Below are 14,548 nucleotides of genomic sequence, written 5' to 3'. Positions count from 1 at the left end.
TTTTGTTTTCTTAAAATTACCCACAGTTGTGTTATAAAGTCAGAAAATAAACTCACAATTCTGAGAAAAAAAAGCCCTAATTGTGAGTCTGGACTATTTCTCAGAATTGAGACTTTTTGCAGTTCTGCATTTCTGACTTTATTTCTCAGAAATGAGTTTATATCTTGAAATTCTGACTTTTTTTTTTTCTCAGAATTGTGACCATTTCTCAGAAATGCTAGTTTATGTCTCGCAATTCTAACTTTATTTTTTAGAATTGCAAATTTTTTTTTTTTTTTAGAATTGCGACTGTTTCTCAGAAATTAGTTTAAATCTTGGTTATGTCTTATATACGTCTTCATTTCTCAAAAATGTTTAGATGGCGCAATTCTGGCTTTATTTCTCAGAATTGCGACTTTATTTTTTTCAGAAATGAGTTTATATCTTGCAATTCTGACTTTATTTCTCAGAATTGGATTATTTTCTTTCAGAATTGCGACTATTTCTCAGAAATGTTTAGATCTCGCAATTCTGACTTTATTTCCCAAAAATTGCAACTTTATTTCTCAGACATTAATTTATATCTCGCAATTCTGGCTTTATTTCTCAGTATTGCGACTTTATTTTTTTCAGAAACGAGTTTATATCTTGCAATTCTGGCTTTATTTCTCAGAATTGGATTATTTTCTTTCAGAATTGCGACTATTTCTCAGAAATGTTTAGATCTCGCAATTCTGACTTTATTATTTCTCAAAATTGCAACTTTATTTCTCAGACATTCATTTATATCTCGCAATTCTGACTTTATTTCTCAGAATTGCAACCTTTTTAATCAGAATTGCAACTTTTTTCTCAGAACTGCAAGTGTGTATCTCACTTTATTTCTCAGAATTGCGACTTTGTTGCGCAATTCTGACTTTTTCCTCAGAATTTATTCAATATTTAATATAGTTAATATCACGCAATTCTGAGAAAGTCAGAACTGCGAGCGTATATGTCACAATTCTGACTTTATTTCTCAGAATTGCTGCTTTGTCACACAATTCTGACTTTTTCCTCAGAATTTATTTGCGAAAAGTCAGAACTGTGAATTTTTATCACAATAATTGGAAAAAAAAGTCAGAATTGTGAGTTGTAAACTTGAAATTGTGAGAAAACTGTCAGAATTGGAAGCTAAAGTTTCAGTGGCAAAAAAGGGCTTGCACACTTTAGATCAAGACATTTTCTATTTTTAAGTCTTTTTTTTATTTTTCTTGAATCTCAAGACCTTTTCAGTTTTTAATCAAGACATATTTCTTTTATTTTTTGTTTCGTATCTCAAACATTTTTTTTTTAATTTAATTTAGTTTTTTAAATGTTTATCCTGGAAATACTATTGCATCCTTTTATTCTAGACCACAGATTTAGAATGTTGCTTAGAAAGAACTCATGCTTGTCAACACTTTGGTTGATCAGAATTAAGCATTTAACAGTGCTGTAGTATAAAACAAATTGATGTTGTTAAAACACACTATTGCCACTGAAATATCTATATACCCCTTCTAACATAATTTTGCCATTTGGATATCACTAAGAATATTGAGTTTCAACTGTAATATGACTTTGCTGGTTTAGTGTCACATAACTTTTAACTACAATATTCCCAACTGTACTTGAAGGTTGCATTATACAGGCAAGTGATTTTTCTCTTCCGTAAGGACATCTAAGTCTATTTCTCTTTTTATCTTGTCTTTTTGTGACTCCACAGTGTCCCTCATGAACCTTTGTGCTGAGCTTGAATAGTGTGTGTGTGTGTGTGTGTGTGTGTGTGTGTGGAATCATCCCATCCTCCTCCCTTCATGTCCAACTTATCACTGTGCTCCACAGAACCACGAGCCGCTCCGAGACAATGACTCAGACCTCATCTTGAACGAAGGAGACCTGACGCTGACCTATGGTGACACAGCCATCACAGCCAACGGGGCCTCGTCCTCCTCTGGCCCCGAAGGATCAGGCGGAAGCTGGGGTGTGAACGGCAAACGCAGTGACAGCACGTCGGAGGACGCTCTGGAGCGAGAACTGGACACGCGTGAACATGAGCTCTTGAGCCGTGGCACACGTCTCGTTTTCCCCATGGAGGACCACGCTTGATCCCGCATCTCAAACCTTAAACCACGCCTCCCTGCGCTCCATACCTCCACTTTTCTTGCACATTAATCCATCAGACCACCCACGACCCCTACAAAGATCTCATGCAGGGTGTCTTAAAAACTCAAGGGAACAGACATAGAGCAGGAGGGTTTGTTCTTAGAGAACGGAGGCTGTGGCCAGATGAAAATGTGATTTGTAAGAGAAAAAAATATCAGAAACTGCTACGTATATCGGACAGCTTTGGATATTGATTGTCCTTACTGCTGTCATTTATGATGAGGGATTGATTAACATTCCCTTAACCTTCACATTCATACAATCTCACACACTGCCCATCGCATATTAACATTTTAGCTTACTAATTTTTTCTTCTCTGTTAGTAATGCTGCTACAAACTGGAAATATAAATGACAAATATGACAGCCAGTTTTTCTTGACAGGACGTCAGTTTTTTTGTATGAACAGCCAGTATTATGTTAATAATTTGCATTTCAATGCTTGTCTTTTCATCAGGCAAATGAGCTAGCAGCTCATAATGTTTGTAAATATGTCATGCCGGTGGTGTTGGTGAAAGCTCACACACAATGGCAACATTGACATGAGTGCATGCTCATCTCATGACTGCATACAGGAACCTTGTAATACTTTGAGTTTACACTCCCTCAATATCTTGGTTGTACGAATGGCAAGTTGACGTGCCGGTCGCTGTAAATATGAATGTTGATCTGCACAGCTGTGGGACTTTTTTTTTTTTAAACAGCTGGATGCAACCAGAGTGTATGAGCCATGCACTTTAGCTGCAGCTGAGCTGCAGTCCTTGCATGTATTGCTTTATTATATTAGCATATTAATCACTTGCACACACACAGCCAGAATTTGTGATGCAGAATGATATATAAAGGAGTCTTCATATCTGCATCAAACAGTTCGCATTTGTGGCGCTCCTTTTGCGCCAAAATGTTCTTGTAGGCGGATCCTTGCGTTATATATGAGTTGCTGCTATATAGCAGACGGCGATTCCGAAATCAGGAATCTGGGATGTTCGGCATGATGTTGACCAGGCTGTTCGTACAGTTAACGGATGGCCTAGAGCCAGTAACCGCCAATGCACATTCCTTCCAATCCTCCATGTCTAGAAATGAATGTTAATGAATGCAAGTCTAAAGTCCGAGAGTTGAGTTAATAACTAACTTGCAGATGTTTGAAATAAGTCATCATTCATAAGTTATCAAACTAACCTTACACTCTTTCCATTTAATTACCTTTATAATTGTCTTCAATTGCGCTTGTTGTTTGGGCTGTTTGAGTTGTGTGAGGAAACGCATCACTTCAACGGAATCTAGTTTAACATCCGACCAGAAACTAAATGTGAATTAAAGGAATAGTTCGGGAAAAAATTAACATTTTGTCATTAATTATTTACCCACACGTTGTTTCAAAGCCATAAGACCTTTGTTCGCCTTCAGAACACAAATTAAAGTGTTAGTTCACCCAAAAATAGAAATTAGCCCATTATTTACTCACCCTCACCCTGACTTCCTTTGTCAGACGAATCCAATCTGAGTTATATTAAAAATGGTTCTGGCTCCTCCAAGTTTTATAATAGCAGTGGGTGGGTGTTTCTGTTCAACAGTCCAAAACAAGTCCAATAAAGCTCATTCATGAATAAAGGCCCCCTGTAGTGAATCGATGCATTTTTGCAAGAAAAATGTCCACATTTAAAACCTAACAATCACTTTTTGTGTGGCTTGCGCTCATGGAAGCCGCTCCAGGCGGAAGACATAGGACATATGTGTAGCGCATGCGCCTGCAAGTGTTGCAAAAAGCAACGTTGTTTACAGGAGCAAAGGAAGCAAAGTTTCCTTACTTTAGCAAAGGAAAACCAGTCTCCTTTTGGCTTATATCGAAAATCCTCCTTATGTACTTCTAATTTGTGACCGTTGTTTTATTTTCCTCATTATTGATTTTTCTGACTTCCTACGTCATCCACCTGGAGTGGCTTCCATGTACAACAGTGAGCATAAGCTAGAGAAAAGGGATTATTACGTTTTAAATATGGATTTTATTCTTACAAAAATGCTCGCTACAGGGGGACTTTATTCATTCCCCCAGATCTGTGTGAGGCACTTTTTTATTATAGATGGATGCACTATATTGCGCTGGTCTTCGACTGTTAAACAGAAACACCAACCCATTGCCATTATAAAGTTTGGAGGAGCCAGAAAAAATGATGTAACTCCGATTGGATTCGTCTGAAAGAAGTCATACACACCTAGGATGCCTTAAGGGTGAGTAAATAATGGGCTAATTTAATTTTTGGGTGAATTTTTGATGAAAACACAGCTTTCTGACCCTCCATAGACAGCAAGGGTCCTACCATGTTCAAGTTCTAGAGAGCTACCAAGAACATAGTCCAAGTGACATCAGTGGTTCAACCGTAATTTTATAAAGCTACACTTTTTTGTTGTGCAAAAAACGAAAGTAACTTTATTTAATGGAGGGACAGAAAGGTCTTGGATTTCGTCAAAAAAAATCTTAATTTGTGTTCCAAATACATATGAAAATGTTATGGGTTTGGCACAACATGAGGGTAAGTAATTAATGACAATTACATTTTTGGGTGAACTATCCCTAGGAGATTTGCACTATTTATGTGGCATTTCGGCTAGCAGATGAGCCTCGGGCTTCGTGGCAATCATGGTTTGAGGTTCTGCACCTTAAACTGGCTGTGGCAAAGATTGAATTCATATGTAATCCGGCAATGAAGTCACTTCTCCTCTGACTGACTTTTCCAATGTCTGAAAGCTTTTTTCTGACCATACTGTGGTGAACTTGTGTGTATGTTCAGGATATGTAACTCCCTCCTGTAGCATTCATGTTTTTTCTTGCTGTTCTGCATGTCAGTATATAAACAAACAACAAAAATCCATAACCAAGCTGCCATTTTTTGTCTATGATGTATGCCAAAATGCTGTTTTCCCATTGGAATCCCTATTATACATAAAAACGCACTTAGCCTGTCAAATAATGCGATAAAACTGTGGTATGGATTGTAGTTAAACAATTGTAATTGTAAAAAAAAAAAAAGGCCAATGTATCAAAATGGGCTACAGTAGCAATACCTTAACAAGGTATTTGATTTATTTTCTATGTCAGTAAATAAGAAGAATAATAAAACAAGAAAACTAGTGTTTACAACAAAAATGTATGTAGTTTTATTTATAAATAACGGATTTGTTCATTTATTAATTCTTTTGGACCACGTAACTTTAGAGTAAATGTTGTTAACACAATGATAATAGCGTCAATGTTGTTGACCAGTGCAAGCATTGTTCCTAGAGCACATAACACCTGGATCCTCGAAGAATGATTGTGATTTTAGTTTTAGATGAGACGTTCCACCCATGTAACTATTCAAATTGCAATCCTATTCTCTTCGTACACAAATGAAAAGAACAAACTGGCGAAGTCCAGAGGGAACTGGGAAATTTCACACCAGTGGGAGTGTTGCGAGTCTGAATTTCCTTTAGAGAAAAGTCTTTCTCAACCCTTTTCTCTAAATCTTCAATCCACCGAATTGCACTTCATGCTTCACAGATAGGTTCTGCACTCATGTGTTTTTTTTTTGGGCGGTACTGCAGAAACTGTGGTAAGTGTCCTTGATGCATAATCCTCTTTTCATACATTGTTGATGAACACAGGAATGCCTAGGAATGTTTTCATTATGAAATCCTTCTAGCGAACTGAACACTCAGCGGGATGTCTGTTTCCAGGCCTAGTGCATGTGCAACAGCACAAGTGCACGTAAAGACTCGGTCTTGTGTGTCTGATTATGGGCTGCTGGGGATTTGGGCAGGGATTATTGCGGATGAAATCTGGCTGTCAGGACACAAGCGAGACTGAGCCTTTGGTAGCCGTTTCATTCTCTCTTGCTGAACGTGTTTCATTATTGTTAGTCTTTTTCTTACAGGAGTCTTGTCAGTATCTTTTGAGGTCGATGGGTTTGTAAGTGTCTCTGCTGTCGACTACTGTGCGCCCCGTGACGGCGCTGTGAGGAGATCTCGGGGTGTTGCTCCTCAGCTCCATCGGTGTCGTACCTTCAGGTGTAGCTTCATATCAGGCTGTTCCCCTTCTGTCCTCCTGTTCCTCCAGCACATCAGGCTTCTACAGCAAAGAGGGAAACATAGTAACTTTTTTGAGCTTTGTTACTGATATAGACAGGGGATATCAGGATGTTTAGTGAAAACTGATTCTGTATAGAATGTCAACAAAGCTCAGTCATAAAAGTACAGTGTGTAATTCCTGCATGGCTACTTTTTGCCACAGATATTGAAACAACATGTTTCTCACTATTAACTAGCGTGCATATTACAACCTAATCTCATGGCAAAAACGTACCTGTGGGAACTTTTTCGCAAGACATGAAATATGTACCGCCATGTATGTTTTGTGACATATTCGATGCGAAATGTCCACTGAGTGGTATGAGCGTAAATATTGTTTTTTGTGACGTTGGTTTTGTATGCGTCACCACAGTTCTGACTTAAAATGTCCGTCCGCGCTATAACTCTAATGCTCTGTGACATTTTAGAATATCGTACCATAGTATGAACAAAAGTGAATGTGGCATAAAAATGCAATCACAAGCATGTCTTTCAGCTTGTCTTTTGCTCTCATCTTTTAGCTCTTTCATCATGAGTCATGTTTTTCTATAAGATTTGTACCCAAGGATTTCACATCCGAAGTCCAATTCCATTCCAGCTGAGCTAGCGAGCAAGCTTATGCATGGAAAGTGAAACATATGGAGCTGTAATCATAACTGTATCCGAAAATGATTACAAGTGCTCGTTGTTTTACAGTCTCTAGTGTTCATTTTTGTTGAAAACTGCAGTGAAATGTATTTACTGGTACATATTTTGTTTTTTGTGAAAAAGTTCCCATAGGTACGTTTTCGTCATGAGATCAGATCATTGATTGTTTATTAGTTAGCTTTAAAGAACATATTAATGCCTTAATCTACAGGACCATATTCTAGATCCCTTAATCCATACCTAAATACCTAAATTTACCAACTATCTTAGTAACTAGTAGGGATGTAACAATATCATAATCTCATGATGCGATAATGTCACGATATTAAGTCCACGATACAATATTATTGCGATATTTAAAAGAAAAAGACATGTTGTACATTAAAGTTAAATTATTCTATCTAATGCACTTTGAGAGTTCAAAGTTAAGAGCTCCAACCCATGTTCTTAACTAAGAAAACTTAAGTCTGAAAAATGTCAGTGAACTGGTTTGTACCTGAACTTTAAAGTGGATTCAAACCTCTTTTTAGTTGTGGTATACTGTCTCAATCTAAATTACATTCACACTGGTGTTTCAGGAAGCTAAACAAATTAGAATTAACTGATAATAACAGTTTTATATTATTGTTATTCCTATGACAGTAATAGCTATATATTGTAAAACAACTGCATTGTAAAATAAATGAATATTTCATAGGTATATTATTTTTGCTTTACACTACAGTAGGGAAATTACAATACTTCCTTCCTAATTTCTACACTTGAAAGAGATATTTTGAATTTGGTCTGCAGTAACATTACCCATTGAAAAAGCTAGCTGTCAGCAATTCATACTGCACTTTTAAGCTTTTATTTAGTCAGAAATGGCAGTAGAGCAATTATTTTGACGGAAAACTCCAGCTTCAGTAAAAACAGGCTTACAAAAAGGTGTCTCACTGCAAATCTAAAAAAATCACTAAAAATAAAAGATAAAGCCGAATTGTGCTCTCAAATGCGTGCTAAACTCAGCACATGCAATAAACGAGTTCACTGCATTTATTCACTGTGAACGGAAACGTTTTGAGATGTAAAAAAAAAAACAGATCATGAGCTGGGCAGCTGAACAAAGTACACACTTCTCTTCGAAACGCGCAGCGAAAACAGACTTGATGAAGGAATTTAAGTCATTTTGTGCTTTCAGATTTAGTTTGTTTGACAGATACTGTGCCAAAGCATAGTGGCCCAAAACACAATGTTATAGACCTTTTATGTTCGAATAAGAAGTTTAAATATATTTTAAATACTACACTTTTTGCCTGGAATACCTATAGTGTCATATCGTTATGTGACCGCGATAATATCGATATTGATATTGCGATACCATGGTATTGATAATATCGTTACATCCCTACACTAGTATTGAGGGAAAACTCTTAGTTACTAGTAAATATGTGTTCCCTAATCTAAAGTGTTACCATTATTGTATTATGCATTGAATGCATATATCTGATATTTATCTAATTAAATGTTAGATGAATAATGTACTACTAGCTTTTTGTTGTTGTGACACCCAAACAATCAAAAGCCATTTTTGAAAGTAAGGTTGTGATGAGCTCTAGGTCTTGGAGGTTGCCTCGTGGTACTGAGGGACACTTAGAGGTCTGTACTGGTCAGGCGTGTACGTCTGGTGCCAACATGTCTACGGTTAGTCATGGCAGGGCCCTCACAGATTGAGCTGGTGACAGGCTCAGTTCAGGGTGCACTGGTCCCTCCAGGGACTAACCAGCACAAAGCAGTCCCTATTTCAACCACGTGTGGTCAGTCTGTTAGGTCACACAAGCCCCCCTCATCACATGATTCTGATAGCAATAACAAAGAAGCCTGTATCATGATCCATCGCTCTGTTACAGAGCACCGTTTACACGCCTCGCCATGAAATCAGACACAAGCATGATGGCTAATTGATTTGACACATACCACAGTCAGATATTTTTACCGCTCACAGTGCTGAGAGGATATCTGTGGTATGTTATGCCGATCTTAGCAGTTTTAGCCATTATATCTTCTACAGTAAAAGTAAAACTGGTCGTTTTGCTGATCCAGGTCTGTTTGGAAATTACAAAATTATGCAAACTTCCACTTGCCTGAGTTCAAGAGGACAGTATGACTTCACTGCCACAATGTACTATCGGTTTCAGACTGGATCAATGACCCCGGCTAAACTCGACTCTTCTCTTGTCTCTTTTTAATGTACTGAATATAAGGCACTGATTCTGCACTTTTGCCCTCCCCATTGTTTTTACAACAATTACTGACTGAAATATAGCTGAAACATAGCTAACAGAACAAAAAAACACTATACAGTTGAAGTCAAAAGTTTACATACAGAATCTGCAAAATGTTAATTTTACCAAAATAAGAGGGATCATACAAAATGCATGTTTTTTTTTTTATTTAGTATTGACCTGAATAAAATATTTAACATAAAAGATGTATACATCTAGTCCGCAAGAGAGAATAATAGTTGAATTTATAAAAATGACCCTGTTCAAAAGTTTACATATGCTTGATTCTTAATACTGTGTTGATACCTGAATGATCCACAGCTGTTTTTTTTTTTTTTTTGTTTTGTTTACTGATAGTTGTTCATGAGTCCCTTGTTTGTCCTGAACAGTTAAACTGCCTGCTGTTCTTCAGAAAAATCCTTCAGGTCCTACAAATTCTTTGTTTTTTTTTTACAGCATTTTTGTGTATTTGAACTCTTTCCAACAATGGCTGTATGATATTATGATCCATCTTTTTACACTGAGGTCAACTGAGGGACTCATATGTAACTACTAAAGAAGGTTCAAACGCTCACTGATGCTTCAGCAGGAAACACGATGCATTAAGAGACAGGGGTGAAAACTTTTGAACAGAATGAATGTGTGTACATTTGGCTTATTTTGCCTAAATATCATTTTTTTTTTTCATTTAGTACTGCCCTTCAGAAGCTTCACAAGACACTTACATGTTTCCCAGAAAACAAAGTAAGTTAAACTTGCCCTGATCTTAAAATTCAAAAAGTTACTATCACTTAAAAAAAAAAAAAAAAGCTGTGGATCATTCAGGTAACAACACAGTACTAAGAATCAAGATCATGTAAACTTTTGAACAGGGTCATTTTTTATAAATTCAACTATGATTTTCTCTTGTGTAAGCATCTTTTATGTGAAATATCTTATTCAGGTCAGTACTAAATTAAAAATGCATTTTGTATGATCCCTCTTATTTTGGTAAAATTATCAGGTGTATGTGTGCAAGGTGTATGTAAACTTTTGATTTCAACTGTATTTACAGCATTCATCTTGGTTAATAGTATATTTATAAATTCTTATTAGGCTTATTATGGTTTATGATATATAATGTGTTACCTAAGGTTATTAAATCGAACCTTGTAAAGTGTTCCCAATGGTACAAAATACAATTAGATATGAATCAATGATATGGACACATTTTAGCTAAACAAGAATCCAACTGAAATTTATAACTATAAAACAACGTTTTATCTTCCCAAGAGGTCGCTGAACATTATAAAATCAAACCTGGCACCCTATAAACAGATTATATGTATTATTATATAGATCAGAACTGACACTAGAAACTACTTCAAGCCTTGTAATAAGGCTGTCAGTCTCAGTGTTTGTGCATGGTGTTCACATATAATGCATAACAGCACACTGCCAATAAAATCAATCTTTACAACTACACTAGTTGCAGTGTTGCATAATCAATCTCAGACTGACACTCTTCTCATGTAGCGGGTGGAAGCATCAATGTATAGTTGTGCTAGATGAATGTAAAACCAACCCATCTAACAAATTTACACTCTGCGCTAATATAAAGCAGCAGAAAACATGCCCCGTCTTATCATGGATGCCATTTTGCATTTTGCAAAAATCTGTTTGACCTGATAAAGAGAAGTGGAATGGCAGTGACCGTGTTACACACATTCAATGAAAATATTATGTTTCGCTAGTATTAATGTTAAATAAAGGGCAGTTCCCCTAAATATACTATAGAGAATATATAAAACATAGTACTTTTTTTAGATTTAAAATCAGATTTACAAAATAATAACACATGTACATGCTTGAGTATTAATTCTGTACTTATGTAACATTGGTGTATTTCCCTTAATAAAGTACTGTAGGCAGTACCATGTTACAGTGATGTAACAGATAGTACTTTATTATATATCATGGTACTTATATAGCATTCAAAGAATGCTGTGATGCATATACTGATTTGTACTAATCCAGTTACCTTATTAAAATGTACAGTGGTACTGCCATAATACAGTTCAAAAGTTTGGGGGTGGCAAGTGTTTTTGGTAACACTTTATTTGAAGGTGTCTGTTATATATTTAAGTACAGAGTAATAATAATTAACTACATGTACTTACTTTAGGATTAGGATTAGGGTTTGTCTTAAAGTTACTTGCATGTAATTATGCATAATTTATTGTTAATAAAATAGTAAGTACATGTAACGTGCAACAAGGACAAGTAAAATAAAGTGTTACTGTTATTTTATCTAAAGAAGTCTCTTTTTTTATTCTTTGATGAATAAAAAAGTAAAAATAGCATTATAATAGCAAAAAGATGTTTATTATAGAAATATTTTTGTGATAATATAAATGTCTTTACTGTCACGTCTGATCAATTTAATTTTCCTCTGTGAATAGGAGTAATTAGTAATAATAATAAACTTACTGACCCCAAACTTTTGACCAGAAATGCTGTGGGTTTTATTTTTGCCAAAAACGTATCTGTTGGCTTTAAAGGGATAGTTCACCCAAAAAAAGGACTATCAAACAATTAATCGTGATTAATCGTATTCAGAATAAAAATGTTTACATAATATATGTGTGACTACTATATATTTACTAGACTACTGTATATTTATAAGGTGTATATATAAATACACACACTTGCATGTATGTTTGTGAAAAAAGTTATATATATATATATATATATAGACAACTATTTAAAAAATATTTATATAAACATAAATATACTAGTACTTACACATATATTATGTAAACACAAACGTTTATTTCAATGCGATTAATTGTTTGACAGCCCTACCCAAAAACGAAAATACTGTCATACTCATCCTCAGGTTGTTCCAAACCTGCATAATATGAGTTTTTTTCTTCTGTTAAACACACAATAAAATATATTTTGGAGAATGTCGGTAACCAAACAATTGTTAGTAGCTACTGACTTCCACAGTATGGAAAAAAATACTATGAAAGTCAATGGCTTCCACATTTGAAACAACAAGAGGGTGAGTAATGCCAGAATTTTCATTTTTTGGTGAATCTCTATAAATATAACTACACACTGCACATATGTAAACTAACGTAAAGTGTGACGGGATGTACTTTGTCTCCAAAACCGTTGTCAGCTCACTAAGTTCTGGGACAATAGTTGACATTAAGTCGCATTGTTTTGTTGACATTAAGACGCGCACACATACCATAAACTCGTGTTTTGGTGGTTTTAGGTCTTATCCATGTTCCTCTTCTGATAACCCAGCTGTCTCATGACCTCACTGCAGTAGGCTTCCACCTGGTTCACCTGCTCCACATTCAGCCTCTCCCTCCAGGCGTAAATAGCCTCTTTGGCATCTCTGGATGATATGAGGAAAGGTTTATCCGAAGAGTAGCCGTGTCCGTGGGTCATGTTCACCACAAACTTCTCCATGGCCGGAGAAAGGGTGAGGTTGGAGAAACGATAGAGCCTCTGGAGCTCGTCCACGGGTCTGAGAACCAGGTCTTCGTATTTGAGCCGTATGTAGTTTCTCTTCAACCACGGCGGAGCGTTCATAACGAGCAACATGTCGTGGAGCCAGTTATCGCATATTAACTCCATCGCGCTCGACACGTAGTTCTCGGCTCGATGGACCCTGTTGCTAGGCACCAGAAGGCGCTTGTATTTGTCGCTCTGCTTCTTGCTCCTCAGCACCTGTATGCTCTCCTTCACCAGAGCTAGTTTAGATTTCAGCCGAGAATTGTGCACGGCCCGGGGGTCGCGAAACAACTGGACTATCTGGAGGTTGATAGCGGGATCTCGCATGAGGGGAACCAGAACCGCCAGATCTAAAACCCGTACGTCTTTGATGACCATCACCGGGTACTTTTTACACTCTTTCTCCAGCTCTTTGAGGTCTCTGGGCTGGCATTTGCTGCACACGTCTCCCTGAACTAAACCGATTTCGTGTTTTTTGTACGCTTTGCAAAGAGGCTCAGAACAAATGACCTTGTTTGTTTTCCAGCCGAAAATAAAAGAGGTGGTTACGTTGGACGAGCCCGCGTAGAGTTTTAACACTGAGAAGTCGCACCTAAACAGAGAGTTCATCATGTCTCTCACCGCTCCTTGTAAACTGCCCGCATCTCCGGGATAAAGCGCCTGCCACATATTCCACATGGGCTCGTATAAATAAAACACATCAGGATGCTGATTAAATAATTCCCCTAAAAAAGAAGAGCCTGTCCTCCAGGTTGCGTGGAGGTATATATGTGTTCTGGACTGACTCCTGTTGCCATAGTCCTCCACCTCCGTTGAGTTGCCCGTTCTGGTGCTACTCCACAGGGCGATGGTGCTTTCCAGATCGGGACACTTTTGTTGCTGATATCCATCTTTAATGTGAGCCGATTTGCTCCGGTAATCTAGTACGTAGGGAATTAAAAGCAGCGCCACGGAGTATCCTAGAATTAAGATGATGTATTTTTTCTGAAGCCTTCTCTTCATGGCCTCAGAGGAGTGAGGGACGGGGTTTGGCGAACTGCTCGACTCCAGATGAGGCGCCTGCCTCGGTGAATACTGTTAGGTTACAGCAGTAAAGTTTGGAGGGTGGAATCTTTTTTCTCAACCGTAATGTTTAAGTCCCGCCTTCTGCGCCAGGATTGGCTAGTAGGCTTCGCGCATTGAAAGATTGTGATTGGATAGTTAGGAGGTCACTCGTATAGCCGTGAAGGGCGGGGGAAAAATTACACCAGCTTCGGCAACCTACCAAAATATGAGCACAGTTTACTGTGTAATATAAATGTGCCATATTTTAATATTATTGAAAACAATTGTAGATTATGCAAAATGTAACATACAGAAATACCAAACCATTGTTTGGGCCAGCTAAATAAGTCTATTCTGCTTACCAAGCCTGCATTTATTTGATACAAAATACAGCAAAAGCAGTTATATTGTGAAATATTTTTACTATTTCATAATAATAAAAAATAACTGCTTTCTATTTGAATATATTTTAAAATGTTATTTATTCCTGTCATCAAAGCTACATTTTTCATTATTATTAACCCAGTCTTCAGTGTCACATGTGCAGATTTGCTGTTCAAGAAACATTTATTATTATTATTACTATTATTATTATTATTATCAATATTTAAAAGAGTTAAGTACATTTTTTCAGGATTATTTGATGAATGGAAGGATCCAAAGATCAGCATTGCCATTTACCTTGTAACGTTATACACTATACCATTCAAAAGCTTGGAGTCTGTATAAATGAATACATTTATTTAGCAAGGATGCTTTAAATTAATCGGAAGTGATGATGAAAGATTTCTATTTCAGATAAATGCTGTT

The 14,548-nt window shown here is 36.8% G+C and overlaps 2 protein-coding genes across 3 annotated transcripts in view; one reads left to right on the top strand and one right to left on the bottom strand.

Moving 5' to 3' along the window:
• Positions 1-5,041, top strand: part of slc9a7 (solute carrier family 9 member 7) — a 48,658-nt gene extending 43,617 nt beyond the window's left edge. For both annotated transcript variants that reach the window (XM_073852457.1, XM_073852456.1), the window contains one exon: positions 1,846-5,041. In XM_073852457.1, coding sequence (XP_073708558.1) covers positions 1,846-2,109 — 264 coding nt within the window. In that variant the 3' untranslated portion in view covers positions 2,110-5,041. The remainder of the gene's footprint in view (positions 1-1,845) is intronic.
• On the bottom strand, positions 2,142-13,766 carry chst7 (carbohydrate (N-acetylglucosamine 6-O) sulfotransferase 7). Its single transcript, XM_073852458.1, has 2 exons — positions 12,423-13,766; positions 2,142-6,273 (listed from the first exon to the last, which is right to left on the bottom strand). The coding sequence occupies exon 1, from the start codon at positions 13,694-13,696 to the stop codon at positions 12,446-12,448; it is 1,251 nt and encodes a 416-aa protein (XP_073708559.1). The 5' UTR covers positions 13,697-13,766; the 3' UTR covers positions 2,142-6,273; positions 12,423-12,445.
• Positions 13,767-14,548: the final 782 nt, after the last annotated feature.

The sequence above is a fragment of the Garra rufa genome, chromosome 12, assembly GCF_049309525.1.
Source record: "Garra rufa chromosome 12, GarRuf1.0, whole genome shotgun sequence".
In the NCBI taxonomy this organism is placed as follows: Eukaryota; Metazoa; Chordata; class Actinopteri; order Cypriniformes; family Cyprinidae; genus Garra; species Garra rufa.
Note: the sequence above shows the minus strand (reverse complement) of the source record. Positions and strands in the feature narration are given on the sequence as shown.

Bases quoted from the DNA above. Each gene is read 5' to 3' on its own strand.
- chst7 (XM_073852458.1), bottom strand. From the start codon at position 13,696: ATGAAGAGAAGGCTTCAGAAAAAATACATCATCTTAATTCTAGGATAC.